General features: G+C 46.6%; 1 protein-coding gene across 4 annotated transcripts in view; it reads left to right on the top strand.

The window, feature by feature from the left end:
• The window catches only part of Kcnh1 (potassium voltage-gated channel, subfamily H (eag-related), member 1), a 321,016-nt gene that overhangs the window by 30,375 nt on the left and 276,629 nt on the right, over window positions 1-14,012 (top strand). For all 4 annotated transcript variants that reach the window (XR_373887.4, NM_010600.3, NM_001038607.2 and 1 more), the window contains exons 2-3: window positions 1,815-1,938; window positions 5,327-5,433. Coding sequence is in view for 3 of the 4 variants with exons in the window: in NM_010600.3 (NP_034730.1) it covers window positions 1,815-1,938; window positions 5,327-5,433 (231 nt within the window). In the remaining variant the exon portion in view is untranslated. The remainder of the gene's footprint in view (window positions 1-1,814; window positions 1,939-5,326; window positions 5,434-14,012) is intronic.

A 14,012-nucleotide genomic window follows, 5' to 3' on the forward strand; every position in this document is an offset into this window, starting at 1 on the left:
CAAGGGCTGGTGAGATGGCTCAGTGGGTTAGAGCACCCGACTGCTCTTCCGAAGGTCCAGAGTTCAAATCCCAGCAACCACATGGTGGCTCACAACCATCTGTAATGAGATCTGACTCCCTCTTCTGGAGTGTCTGAAGACAGCTACAATGTACTTACATATAATAAATAAATAAATCTTTAAAAAAAATAAAACTCACTGATATACACACAAATGTAAAAATGCTATTTCAGTACAAATTAACCTCCCAGCTAGAAAGGCCATTATTTCACTATGTGTATACACACACACACACACACACACACACACACACACACACAGTACATATATTCTCCAATTTATAACAGGAAGAATATGTATGTATTTCTTTAGGGGGTACAGTGAGTGGAAATATGTGCAGGGGATGGAGCTAGGCTAAAATAATGGTCACATTGAAGACTCAGATTTTTAATCTGCACTGTTTAAATTATTGAGATTAAAAGAGGGACACTTGCTGGGCAGTGGTGACGCACGCCTTTAATCCCAGCACTTGGGAGGCAGAAGCAGAGGCAGGTGGATTTCTGAGTTTGAGGCCAGCCTGGTCTACAGAGTGAGTTCCAGGACAGCCAGGGTTGCACAGAGAAAGCCTGTCTTGAAAAACAAAAAACAAAACAAAACAAAACAAAAAACCCCAAAACCAAAAAAGGACACTTGATTTCCTGAACACAGAGGTCTTGACAGATTTTCAGTTTTCCAAATGTTAGAAGCATGAGAATATGACTAAGCCAGTGTGACCCTGGCTCCTGAGTCAGAGGGAGACTGGCCGCTGGTGTGGACCTCTGTGGCTGCAGAATTTCAAAGTCTGAAAAGGCTCCGTGGTAAGCTCCTAACTGCTCTCTGCAGCAGCCTCAGGAGGAGGGCCTGGTCACTGTCCTTATGAGTTTTTTTCCCTGTGTGTCCTGTGAGGCAGTGTGCTATCCCCTCACTTCCTTTGCTTCTATAGAAAGGCCTTATAGAATGGCCAGGGCTAGTCAGGGTCAGTGAGCCAATTTGTGTCTTTGGGCCAAGAGAATGATAAGGTGAGGTGCAGTTCAGAGCCTAGAAGAAACTGCTCTTAACTTTTCTCTACCTGTGTTATGGGTATGCTTCCAGAGGATGAAAAATCAAGGCTTGACTGTCTCAGAGGAACTCACTGTCTTCTCACCCCCCATGTTCCTGGGTTGGTGGTTGTCTTAGTCAGGGTTTCTATTCCTGCACAAACATCATGACCAAGAAGCAAGTTGGGGAGGAAAGGGTTTATTCAGCTTACATTTCCACATTGCTGTTCATCACTGAAAGAAGTCAGGACTGGAACTCAAGCAGGTCAGGAAGCAGGAGCTGATGCAGAGGCCATGGAGGGATGTTCTTTACTGGTTTGCTTTCCCTGGCTTGCTCAGCCTGCTCTCTTATAGAACCCAAGACTACCAGCCCAGAGATGGTCCCACCCACAAGGGGCCTTTCCCCCTTAATCACTAATTGAGAAAATGCCTTAGAGTTGGATCTCATGGAGGCATTTCCTCAACAGAAGCTCCTTTCTCTGTGATAACTCCAGCTGTGTCAAGTTGACACAAAACTAGCCAGTACAGTGGCTAAACATGCTTCCTTACCTAAAACACGGTAAGCTTGGTTAGCATTTACATTCAGAATGTTTAATCCCAAAGCTTGGTTTTCTCTCTCCCGCCTGGGGGACAGGGTTCTGTCTGGGAGACTGTCCTCATAAGCATTAGGACTGCTGAAATCATTCATGTCAACTAATGTCCTGCCTCATGTGCTCTTTCTTCCTTTTTTTGACATAGACACTAATTTTGTGTTGGGGAATGCCCAGATAGTCGACTGGCCCATCGTGTACAGCAATGATGGATTCTGCAAGCTGTCTGGCTACCACCGGGCAGAAGTGATGCAGAAAAGCAGCGCCTGCAGGTATGCCGAGTGCACCTCTGGGAGGCAGGGGGGAGGATTGCCCTGATCTGACTCTTGGTGTCTTGTGAATTTTTATGGCCACAACTCCTATAGTGTGTGCAGATGCTGGGAAACCCAATGGAGATGTAGGACACGGTCCCACAACTGACAGAGCAGTAAGACAGAGAATGGAAAGCAGAGAATCTACATGATGTAAGCTCAAAAGTTTATGAAGTTTAGGTAGAACTCAATGTGAGAGTTAGAAGATTAAACATTTAAAAATTAAGTCATTAAATCAAGACAGTCATGTAGCTCAGGCTGGCCTCAAAGTAGCCAGGCAGCCAAAGATGACCCTGAGCTTCTGATGCACTTGCCCCAGACTCCCAAGTGCTGAGATTGCAAGTGTATGCTGGCATGCCCTGTTGATGCAGATCTGGGATCTGAACCCAGGGCCTTATGAATGTTAGGCAAGCCCACTACCAATGGAGTTATGTCCCAGTGTAAAATTTTAAAACATTAAGAACATTTTATAGCGAGTAAGTCCAAGATAGGGTCTTACTTATAGAGCTTCTCCTTAGAGAGAGTTCTTCAGAGGCACAGGTGTGTAGATTACCCCACTACACTGGGGCCTGGGTACTAGAAAAGCTGTTTTCAAGGTGTTGAGCTGGCATGAAGCTTGGACCCTGCCAGGCATTCCTCTGCAGCCATGGCTGGATCTCGGCTCAGCACAGCCTCTGGCTATCCAGACTCCATCTTCTGTGGTGTGTGTGTGTGTGTGTGTGTGTGTGTGTGTGTGTGTGTGTGTGTGTAGTGGAACTATCGTCTAAATCAAGAAGTAAACTGAATTGTGTGTGGACTGCGGAGGTGCCTCACCACACTGCCTTGTATCTTCACATGTCAGATCAGCCTCATAACCAACTGTTGGCAAACAATGTTAAATGTTTGGACAATATTTGAATTTTGTTAAGCTCTAGATTGTTGAGCCTGACAAATGGACAGTTCAAGACTTTTCTTACTGCTTATAGATTTGGAAATTATGATTCTAACGCACACGAGTCTCTGGTATTCACCATATGCTGTTTTCCACTGAATATCTGTCCCTATCTGTCTGTCCCCATCTGCAGATTCACAGCTGTCAAGTCCCAAGACTTAGCTTCACTTTTTGGCCTGACCAGAGCAAGCATTTCCCCCTTTTTCTTATTGGCTGTACTCACCTCTAGGATAACAAATACATCCCCTTGATGAGTTTGCCAACTTTTCTTTTCTATAACTCTAAGCAATTTATTCAGCTGTAACTCCTGAACACTCCCTCCCAATCTGTGCCAACTGGATTCCTGATAGCCTGGGCCTTCTGTTTTTCTTATTTCATGTATTGCAGACATTTGCATTCTAATGTTCAGGTAAAGGTAATGTTCACCTCCTAGTAAGCTACAGCTTGGAGAAGACCCTGAGCCTATGCTAATGGTGCAACCCTATACTTCACCTGTGGGGGCTCAGATGTGGAGCCTTGTTTGCCTGTGAGGAGGCTGCAGCTGTGGGTACCAGCACTTCCCTTTGACAAAGGTTGCTGGTCTAGAAAAATGACTCAGCAAGAGAGGGAGAGGAGACAAGCCATCTTGTTCCCAGGCTGGGATGACTTAGTCTTGATCTGCTCTTCTTTGTGGAGATATTCCCAAGCTCCATTTTCTATTTTCCTGGCTCCAGGTTATAGGTACAGCCTCAAAGCCAAGTGCTATGTGGGCCTCTACAAGGACATCCACACAGTCAGTCACACCTCCCAGTGACCAGAGGAACATAAAATGAGAAAATGATTCTAGAAAATTATCAACTCTTTCCTTACAGGGTTCCAGAATTGGGAAGCTGGGGTGAGCATCCCTGTACCAGCCTGTATAGTGCTTGACTGGATCTTTGGTCTAAGTCAGGAATTGCAATTGATAGTACATTTTTTCACGTTTTTTTCTTCTAAAAGCCTATGATTCTATGAGTCAAGTTTTCAAGTAAAAGCTAGAATACATTCAGTGCACAGCATGAGCTGATGGGAAATCATGGTTTGGAGGCCACACCTCTACTTCTGCATGACCTGTGGGCAGGATCAGCTATCTCCTTGTTGCCTGAAGGTCTAGGGTCTGTATGGGTGTTTGCTGGGCCATGTGTAGTATTAAAGGGCATGACTTTTCTGCCCATCTCTTGTTGGATTTTGTTAATGTCCTGTGCCCTGGTTCATCCCACTTAGCTGAGGGCTTATTCTGCTCCTGGAAGGACTAGACTCAATACAGAGCTCTGAGTTCTCTATATGGGCTTCTGGCCTCTGCTGAGAGCCAGGGCTCCTAGGCAGTGATCTTTCCGAGACTATGCTGAGATTTTTCTCTGATCTTTTACATCCTGTGTATTTGTTTTCTTAGGCTCCCTTTTTCCAAAATTGAGCAGCAGGAAGATGCATTATTAAAGGCTGTAGGACTTGATTCTCTCAGTGTTTTAGTGTTTTAGGCTGAGTGCTGTTGTTTTTCAGGAGGCAGGAAAAAGCTGTGCAGACAGCAGCTGAATCCTGTCCTTCCTTAGCTGCTTCTGTGTGCCAGAGCATCAAGTTGCACCCCTTTCTTGTTTGGGAACTAACTCTCTCTCTCTCTCTCTCTCTCTCTCTCCCTCTCTTCCTCTCTCTGTCTCTGTCTCTCTCTCCCTCCCCAAATCTACCCAGTCATCTTTCCCAGAAGTCTCCTGGAGTTCTGTTTGTTTCTAAGATGTAATCTGACCTCATTTCTCCCTTGCTTCAGACCCTCCCATGCCCTCCAGTTGGTTACAGGCTAAGGTGCAATTTACCTTCTTGGCTGAGATTGCTACGGTCTCTTCTGACATCTTTGTGTTGTCTCTTGCAACATCTCCCTTCCCTGTCTCGAGTCCAGTCACATGGAGCAGATGCACACTCAGGTTTTACAATGACCTCTGACCTTTGTCAGCGGTGCACGGACTTGCCTGGCATGCTCCCTCTCTTCCCTGCTTCCTCAGCTCTGAGGTCTCACTTGTCTTTGCTTCCCAGAAGCCAAGCAGCATGTGGCTGTCCTGATGTACCATGGCACTCCTTCTTCTTCCAGATCTATGGATTTCTCACACATGTCTGTCATTAGAGGCTTAGATTTTTAGGGGCAGAAAGGAAAAATAGAGGGCTAAAAAACCCAGTTAAACCAATGAGTCTTCTTAATTTCAATTAATGTTTTCACCGAGTGTGCTCACGTAGGTTTACATGTGCATGTGTTCATGTGTGTTCACACGTGTTTGTGAATATATGTGTGTTCATGCATGTGTGTGTATTCACATGTTTATGTGTGTTCATTGCTGGCTGTGGAACTTATTTACACTTGCAGATGAGTAAATACTTGTTGACTTGCTAATGCGGATTTTGGTTGACTTTCAGTTTTATGTATGGAGAGCTGACTGACAAGGACACAGTTGAAAAGGTTCGCCAGACCTTTGAGAACTACGAGATGAATTCCTTCGAAATTCTGATGTACAAGAAGAACAGTGAGTATCCGAGGCTCAGAGCCCAGTTTCATGTGTGTAGAGGGTGAGGTATTACTTCCACTTCTGTGACTGTTTGGTTTTGATTCTTTCCCCTCATCTAGTTACTAGAAGCCATTGTGTGTCACTAACCAATTAAGACTTCATCTATTTTTCTCTCAAGAGTTAGTCTTGTCCCTCTTGGTTCATTTATGAATTGCTCCTGGGAGGCACCAGGGGAGAGGCAGGAGAAGCCCTGTCCTGTCTGTCTTAGGTTCTACCTCCCATAACTTCTAGCTCAGTGAGAGACTCTTCCAGGTGCCCAGCTAAGAGTCTGTGAGTAACGGTCTCATGATGACCCAAGGAGACAGTATTAACTGCGTGGCATTATATATTTTCGCATTGGTCTTGGCCACAGTTACTTCTACCAAGTATACAATAAAGTTTGTAGCCATGCCCAAGTATAGACCTTGTCTTCCTCTTAGGTGGCTTCTTGCTGAACAGAGGTGAGCTGTCCTAAGAAGTGAGGAAGTAGAGTGATGTCAACCTCTGGTCTGTCTCCACACCCATGTACACCTGCACTCACACATGCACATGATGCAAACATGTGTTCACACATGCATATCACACACACAGCCAATGAAGAATCCTGCTTTTTATAATAGTAGAATTGATCGACAGGTTGTTGGTTCAACTAACATGTCTGGAGTGGCCCAGATGGGGCATGAGGGTGTGTGTCTATTGGGTGGTGTTCTGGGCTCAGTGATTGACAGCTTGCTTGGGAAAGCACATGCTGCGTTCATCTCAAGAAGCTGGAATGCTTTTCCTGTCTGATTGGAATGCTGAGGGGACTTTGCCTGGTGGTTATATAGGTGTTGACTCGAGAGCTGCACTCTGGCCAGGAGCAAGCTCAACGGCACCCTTCCTGTAGCTTGTTGCTGAAACAGGTGCTCAACTCTGGCTTATCATAGGTCTCCTATCCACCCCACTCATAGCTATAGGAGGAATGAAGTGAAGGGTTGTGAGGAGGTCTATGCTGGTGCCTTCACTAGGGTGGAATACAGTTCCAAGCTACAGCTCTTACCAGGAGCATGCCCATAGCAGCCTTCTCTTAGGGAAGGCATGCACTGCACATGTGCTCTGAGCTAATAGAGTAAGGTTGTGGTTTCCCACTCCGGAGCCTTCATGTGCTGAACAGTGTGACTTACCCCGTGGCACAGAACACTAATTGGTAGGTGTATCGACTAAAGAATGCCTTGCTTTTGTGTTTTGTTTAAGAGTTTTAAAGCAGCATTAGACTATGCACTCAACTTGCCCAAATCCAACTACATGTTTGGAACAAAAGGGGGAGAGAAGGTAGTTAAATTGCTAAGTGATTTCACTTTTCATTCCTTCCAGTGGGCACAGGCCCCAGAGGGAGTGGAGATGAAGGTGGGACTCCCTGCTCTCTGAGGCCGAGGCCATGTATGGTGAGTCTCTCATGCCAAGCGATTCTTGTATTAGGTGTTTTGAGCTTTAGGAAGGCAGGAGTTTTCCATGCAAGCTGACTGGTTTACCTGGTTGGCCACTAAAAGATTCACCGCTCTCCCCACTCCAGAGGTTGTGGTAGGGACATAGCCTCAGCCATGGAGGAACAGGTGACATTGAGGGACAGATAACCGGTCTCTGAAGTAGTGTATTGACCTTGGCTCTGCTGTGAGGCTGATGTAACAGCTCTTCACTGTCACATCTGATTTTCTCTTCTAGCCTTTAGCAGATAAACTTGACACAGTTCTGCACTGTTTTAAAATGGTTGGTTCTCTCAGCCCTCCCAAGTGGCCATGGATTTAAATCAAATTCTTCACCCCACATCATACTGTGTGGGGACCTTGTGCCTAGTGTTTGTTCCCTGGCCGTTCTTCCTGGTTGAAATATGAACACACAGTGTGGCTATTGCATGGGTTTGTGCAGGCTAAACTCTGCATGGGGCGGAGGGGATCAGCGGTAACCAGTGTGTGCTTTGCTTTCTGAGTTCTCTCTGCATTGACTTTATATCTGTGCTGGAAAGGGACATTTCTTATTTATACCAAGCCATCAGTTGGCCAACAGAACCTTGCACAGGGCCAGCAGAGCTATGAGCAGGGCAAGCACAGCTGTGTACAGGGGCAGCAGACCTGTGGCCAGGCTAATCTCACACAAAACACACAAGGCACAGACTGAGGAGTCAATAGCAATAACGTTGATTTCCTCCTAGGAACCTGACTTCTACCTCCCAACTGCTTCCTGCTTCCAAGTTTTATCCTCTCTTTTAGGTTTGGTTTGTTGAGCCTGGGAATTATGTAGTTTTTTTGTTTGTTTGTTTTTATTTTTTGCTTGTTGGTATTTGGATTCTACACTTATTTCAATTGCTTTTTATTGGCCAACTCTACTGGACACTGACTTAATACAAGAACAAAAGGACAGATGCCAAGTCTGTCATTACAGCATCCACAGTATAGCCATAGGTGGGTCTCATAACCCTGATTAAGGAGGTCCATGAAGGAACTCGTTTTAACAGTCATGAAGGGTAGATAGGAATTAGGGGAGGAACACAACTGGTACAATGTAGGCAGAATGGGCAGCAGAGGGGAGGCTCCCCGAGGGCTTAGAGCAATGTTTCTCCGACTTTTACCTGTGTGGGAACTCACCTGTGACTAGAAAGGTGTAAGTCTGTGTGCTGGGGAAGGTGTGAAGTTTGCTCTCAGCTGTTGTCTGTAAGACTGGATCATGCAGTACTTTCTCAGCGAGAGTCAGAAGAAGCTCCACACCTGTGGGGTGTGTCTTTCATAGCCGTATTCCTAGTACCTGTTGCAGAACCTCACACACACTCCATCAAAACTCATGGGATGCCTGGGAGTGGCAGCATATGACTGTTAACCCCAGCACTTAGAAGATGGATGTCAGGATTACTTCAAGTCCAAGGCCAGCCTGGTCTGCCTAGTGACTTCTAGCTTGGTCAGAGTCTTATGAGACAGCCAGCCACCCCCCTCCACATTGCTCTTGCTAATTTGGTCTTATGAGGTCCCATCTGAATGGCCCGTTACTCTTTGCTTATAGAATTCTATGCCTTCTGAGCCTAAAGGTCCAAACGTTTGCATGTTCTCTCCCCAGACTAGATGCAAAGGTTTGTCAATTCCCGGTGCCAGTGTCCTGTATTTTTTTTTTCCTCGTTGCTGTGCTCACATGCCTGACCAGAAGATTCTGAAAGGAGCGGTTAATACTGGCTTACAGTTTGTGATGACACAGTCAGTTGCAGAAGGGAAAGCATGGTGGTATGTGGTTCCATGGTGTGTAATGTAGGAATGCAAAGCAGCTGGTTGTACTTTGTCCACTGCCAGGAAGCAGCGTGAAAGAGTTTCATAATTCCTCTATTGCTGGGTGCTGTGGTTTGAATGTGGAATGTCCCTCACAGGCTCATGGGTTTGAACACTTGGTTCCCAGCTGGTGGAGCTCTTGGAAGGTTCTGGAACCTTTAGGAGGTGGAACCTTGCTATAGGAAGTACATCACTCAGGGTGGGCGTTGAGGTTTCATAGTGCCACTCCACTTCTTTCTTTTCTGCTTGCTGACTGACAGCCCAGTGCTTCTGCTGCTGTGTCTCCTCTGCCATGATACACTGCATCCTTTCAGAAACTGTGAGCCAAAATCAGTCATTTCTTTTTTAAGTTGTTATTGTCCAGGTGTTTTGTCTCAGCAACAGGAAGAAAACTAACACTCTGGGTGTTTACACAGCTCTCAGCTTTCCTTATTGACTACAGTGCTGAGCCAGGTGTGCTAATGGTCTCCTTATCCCCAGCACTCAGGAATCTGAGGCAGGAGGGTTGAATTTGAGACTAGCATGAGCTACTTATTGAGACCCACCCTTCCTTCCTTCCTTCCTTCCTTCCTTCCTTCCTTCCTTCCTTCCTTCCTTCCTTTTTTTGTGTTTTGAGACATGGTTTCTCTGTATAGTCCTGGCTATCCCGGAACTCACTCTGTAGACCAGGCTGGCCTCGAACTCAGAAATCCATCTGCCTCTGTCTCCCAAGTGCTGGGATTAAAGGCGTGCACCACCACTGCCCGGCTTTGAGACCCTGTGTTAAAAAAATCAAAACCAAAGCAAACCAAAGCCCTGGAAAACAAACTAGAACTAAGCTGCTGGGATGGATGTCAGTGGGCAGCTGTTCTGTTAACGCTGTTTCCTAGAAGTTGACAGTCTCTGGGTCAAAGACACGTTCCTGAGGCATTTGCTAGGCGGTGGTTTTCCACGGTGCAGAGTGTGAGTGGCTGACTCACTGTACTTCACGAGACCCAGTACTGACACCCAAATGTCAAACTGCCCACAATAAAGGCGTTTGTCTATAAGTTTATAGCACCCAGTGAGATTGAATTTTCTCTTCCTGTCCATTTAAAAAATCAGCTTTTAATGTTATGTGCCTAGATTCTAGAACTCTCTATTCTATTCAATGCTAGTAATTTTCCTCCTGGTATTAATAACCCTTTTTATGTTTTGAAACATGTACGTGTGTGCATGCTTGCTTGTATAATGTGTATGGGTGCACATGTGTGTGCATGCACATCCATGCAGAGGAAAGAGGTTGATTTTAGTTGTCTTTTTTGATCCTTACTTTGTTTGCTGAGGTAGTTGCCCACTGAAATCGGTGCTCATAGATGCTGGGCAGCCGGCTCTGGGGATCCCCGGTCTCACGAGTGAGGTTACAGTGCTTTATGTGGTTCTGGGACCTGAACTGCAAGCCTATACTCACCCAGTGAGCTCCTTACCCACTGAGCCTGAAGTCCAACCCTATACTCACCCAGTGAGCTCCTTACCCACTGAGCCTGAACTGCAAGCCTATACTCACCCAGTGAGCTCCTTACCCACTGAGCCTGAACTCCAACCCTATACTCACCCAGTGAGCTCCTTACCCACTGAGCCTGAACTCCAACCCTATACTCACCCAGTGAGCTCCTTACCCACTGAGCCTGAACTCCAACCCTATACTCACCCAGTGAGCTCCTTACCCACTGAGCCTGAACTGCAACCCTATACTCACCCAGTGAGCTCCTTACCCACTGAGCCTGAACTCCAACCCTATACTCACCCAGTGAGCTCCTTACCCACTGAGCCTGAACTCCAACCCTATACTCACCCAGTGAGCTCCTTACCCACTGAGCCTGAAGTCCAACCCTATACTCACCCAGTGAGCTCCTTACCCACTGAGCCTGAAGTCCAACCCTATACTCACCCAGTGAGCTCCTTACCCACTGAGCCTGAACTCCAACCCTATACTCAACCAGTGAGCTCCTTACCCACTGAGCCTGAACTGCAACCCTATACTCACCCAGTGGGCTCCTTACCCACTGAGCCTGAACTCCAACCCTATACTCACCCAGTGAGCTCCTTACCCACTGAGCCTGAACTGCAACCCTATACTCACCCAGTGAGCTCCTTACCCACTGAGCCTGAACTCCAACCCTATACTCACCCAGTGAGCTCCTTACCCACTGAGCCTGAACTCCAACCCTATACTCACCCAGTGAGCTCCTTACCCACTGAGCCTGAACTGCAACCCTATACTCACCCAGTGAGCTCCTTACCCACTGAGCCTGAAGTCCAACCCTATACTCACCCAGTGAGCTCCTTACCCACTGAGCCTGAAGTCCAACCCTATACTCACCCAGTGAGCTCCTTACCCACTGAGCCTGAACTGCAACCCTATACTCACCCAGTGAGCTCCTTACCCACTGAGCCTGAACTGCAACCCTATACTCACCCAGTGAGCTCCTTACCCACTGAGCCTGAACTCCAACCCTATACTCACCCAGTGAGCTCCTTACCCACTGAGCCTGAACTGCAACCCTATACTCACCCAGTGAGCTCCTTACCCACTGAGCCTGAAGTCCAACCCTATACTCACCCAGTGAGCTCCTTACCCACTGAGCCTGAACTCCAACCCTATACTCACCCAGTGAGCTCCTTACCCACTGAGCCTGAACTCCAACCCTATACTCACCCAGTGAGCTCCTTACCCACTGAGCCTGAACTCCAACCCTATACTCACCCAGTGAGCTCCTTACCCACTGAGCCTGAACTGCAACCCTATACTCACCCAGTGAGCTCCTTACCCACTGAGCCTGAAGTCCAACCCTATACTCACCCAGTGAGCTCCTTACCCACTGAGCCTGAAGTCCAACCCTATACTCACCCAGTGAGCTCCTTACCCACTGAGCCTGAACTCCAACCCTATACTCACCCAGTGAGCTCCTTACCCACTGAGCCTGAACTCCAACCCTATACTCACCCAGTGAGCTCCTTACCCACTGAGCCTGAACTCCAACCCTATACTCACCCAGTGAGCTCCTTACCCACTGAGCCTGAACTGCAACCCTATACTCACCCAGTGAGCTCCTTACCCACTGAGCCTGAAGTCCAACCCTATACTCACCCAGTGAGCTCCTTACCCACTGAGCCTGAACTGCAACCCTATACTCACCCAGTGAGCTCCTTACCCACTGAGCCTGAACTGCAACCCTATACTCACCCAGTGAGCTCCTTACCCACTGAGCCTGAAGTCCAACCCTATACTCACCCAGTGAGCTCCTTACCCACTGAGCCTGAACTCCAACCCTATACTCACCCAGTGAGCTCCTTACCCACTGAGCCTGAACTGCAACCCTATACTCACCCAGTGAGCTCCTTACCCACTGAGCCTGAACTCCAACCCTATACTCACCCAGTGAGCTCCTTACCCACTGAGCCTGAACTCCAACCCTATACTCACCCAGTGAGCTCCTTACCCACTGAGCCTGAACTGCAACCCTATACTCACCCAGTGAGCTCCTTACCCACTGAGCCTGAAGTCCAACCCTATACTCACCCAGTGAGCTCCTTACCCACTGAGCCTGAACTGCAACCCTATACTCACCCAGTGAGCTCCTTACCCACTGAGCCATCCATCCTCAGCTGCTTTGACAAGCTCTGCGGACTGCTGTGCCTTTTCTTTCTAGTCTCACTCCTCAGTGAAATCTTATGGGGATCTTCTGACCAGAGACACCATCTATCTGTCCAGCCTCTTGGGGACTTGGGGGTATGTAGTTAAAGGCTTCAGTGGTGTGATTTGGGGGTTTCATTATTTGGACACTTTATGTCTCTTGGTTGGTCTGAAAACCTGGCATTCCTAGATTCACATTTATATCTTTTATCATGTTCCTGCATATACTAAGGAAGCTGTGTGGTTCTCTTGCAATGATAATAATAATAATAATAATTATTATTATTATTATTATTATCATGAATGAGCCAATTCAGCAAATGTTTATGTGTTTACTCATATGCTGGCCTAGTAGTTCTCATTTTTCTAAACAAGAAAATCAAGAAACCTTACCTCTGAGTAAAAGCCATGCAACTCTGGCCAGTGTGTCACCCCCTCTTCTGCCCCCCATGCAGTGTGTGACTTCATGGTTTGAGGGTAGCTGGTAGAAGGTCTCTGGGAGCTTGAAGCAGCTGTGCAGTTAGAGATGCCCAGGGAGTTGTGTCCTGCAGCACTGCTGCTGGCCAAGTAGCTATTGACTCTGCAGGCGGCTCAGCCCTTGCTATAGCTGAGCTGAGACTCATGTGAGAAATGGCTCCTGCACTCCGGAGCAGCCCGGAGTGGAGAGAAATCTAATAGATAAAGTTGTCATATTTTCCCATTTTCCAAATGGCTCATCTTCTCTTTATTCTATGAAGGAGTTGCTGATGTGTTATGACTATCAATCTTAAATCAAACACACACTGAGAACTATTGTCATTATTAAAATCCTTTTTTTAATGTGTAGGGACTTAAAAAAAAAAAAACCCAAACCAACAACATATACAACTGAAAAAATTTGGAGATGGGGTTTCACTATGTAACTTCAGAGGGAACTAAATTTGTAGACCAGGCTGACCTCGAATTCACAGAGATCTGCCTATTTCTGTCTCCAGAGTGCTAGGTTTGAAAGCATGCACCACACCATCTGGCAGATGTGATTTTTTTTATGTCAGTGTTTTTCTTCATGTTTCTGACTTTTATAGAATGACTAGGGAACTCATTTCCTTACCCAAGTAATAAAAGCACTCTCCATTTTTTATTCTGCCATCCAAATAGCTGTGTTAAAATATCCTTTAGAATATTAAACAATTTGAAGTATATGTTCATATGTTATGTGAGGTTAGCATTTAAACTTATTTTATCCATTGCTCATTCAATTGCCATAGTATTGTTTATTAAATAGTTCTCTTCTTTCCGATTTGAGATTCTCTTTTCTTCTTTTGTTTGTATGTACAAGTGTGTGTGTGTGTGTGTGTGTGTGTGTGTGTGTTTGTGAGTGCTCTTGCATGTGTAAGAGTATGAATTCATGTGTGTTCATGTCTGTGCAGGTGTGTGTGCATGTGTGTGGAGGCCAGAGGACAATCTTGGCATTGTTTCATAGGAGTCATCACCTTGCATTGTGAGACAGGTCTCTCATTGGCCTAGAGCTTTCTGACCAGGCTCCTGTCTGCTTCTCAGTGCTCAGATTGCAGGCGTGACCCACTGTGGCCAGCTTCTTTATATGGGTTGTGGGGACTTTCACACTTTTGTAGGTT

The sequence above is a fragment of the Mus musculus genome, chromosome 1 (assembly GCF_000001635.26).
Source record: "Mus musculus strain C57BL/6J chromosome 1, GRCm38.p6 C57BL/6J".
NCBI classification, from domain to species: Eukaryota; Metazoa; Chordata; class Mammalia; order Rodentia; family Muridae; genus Mus; species Mus musculus.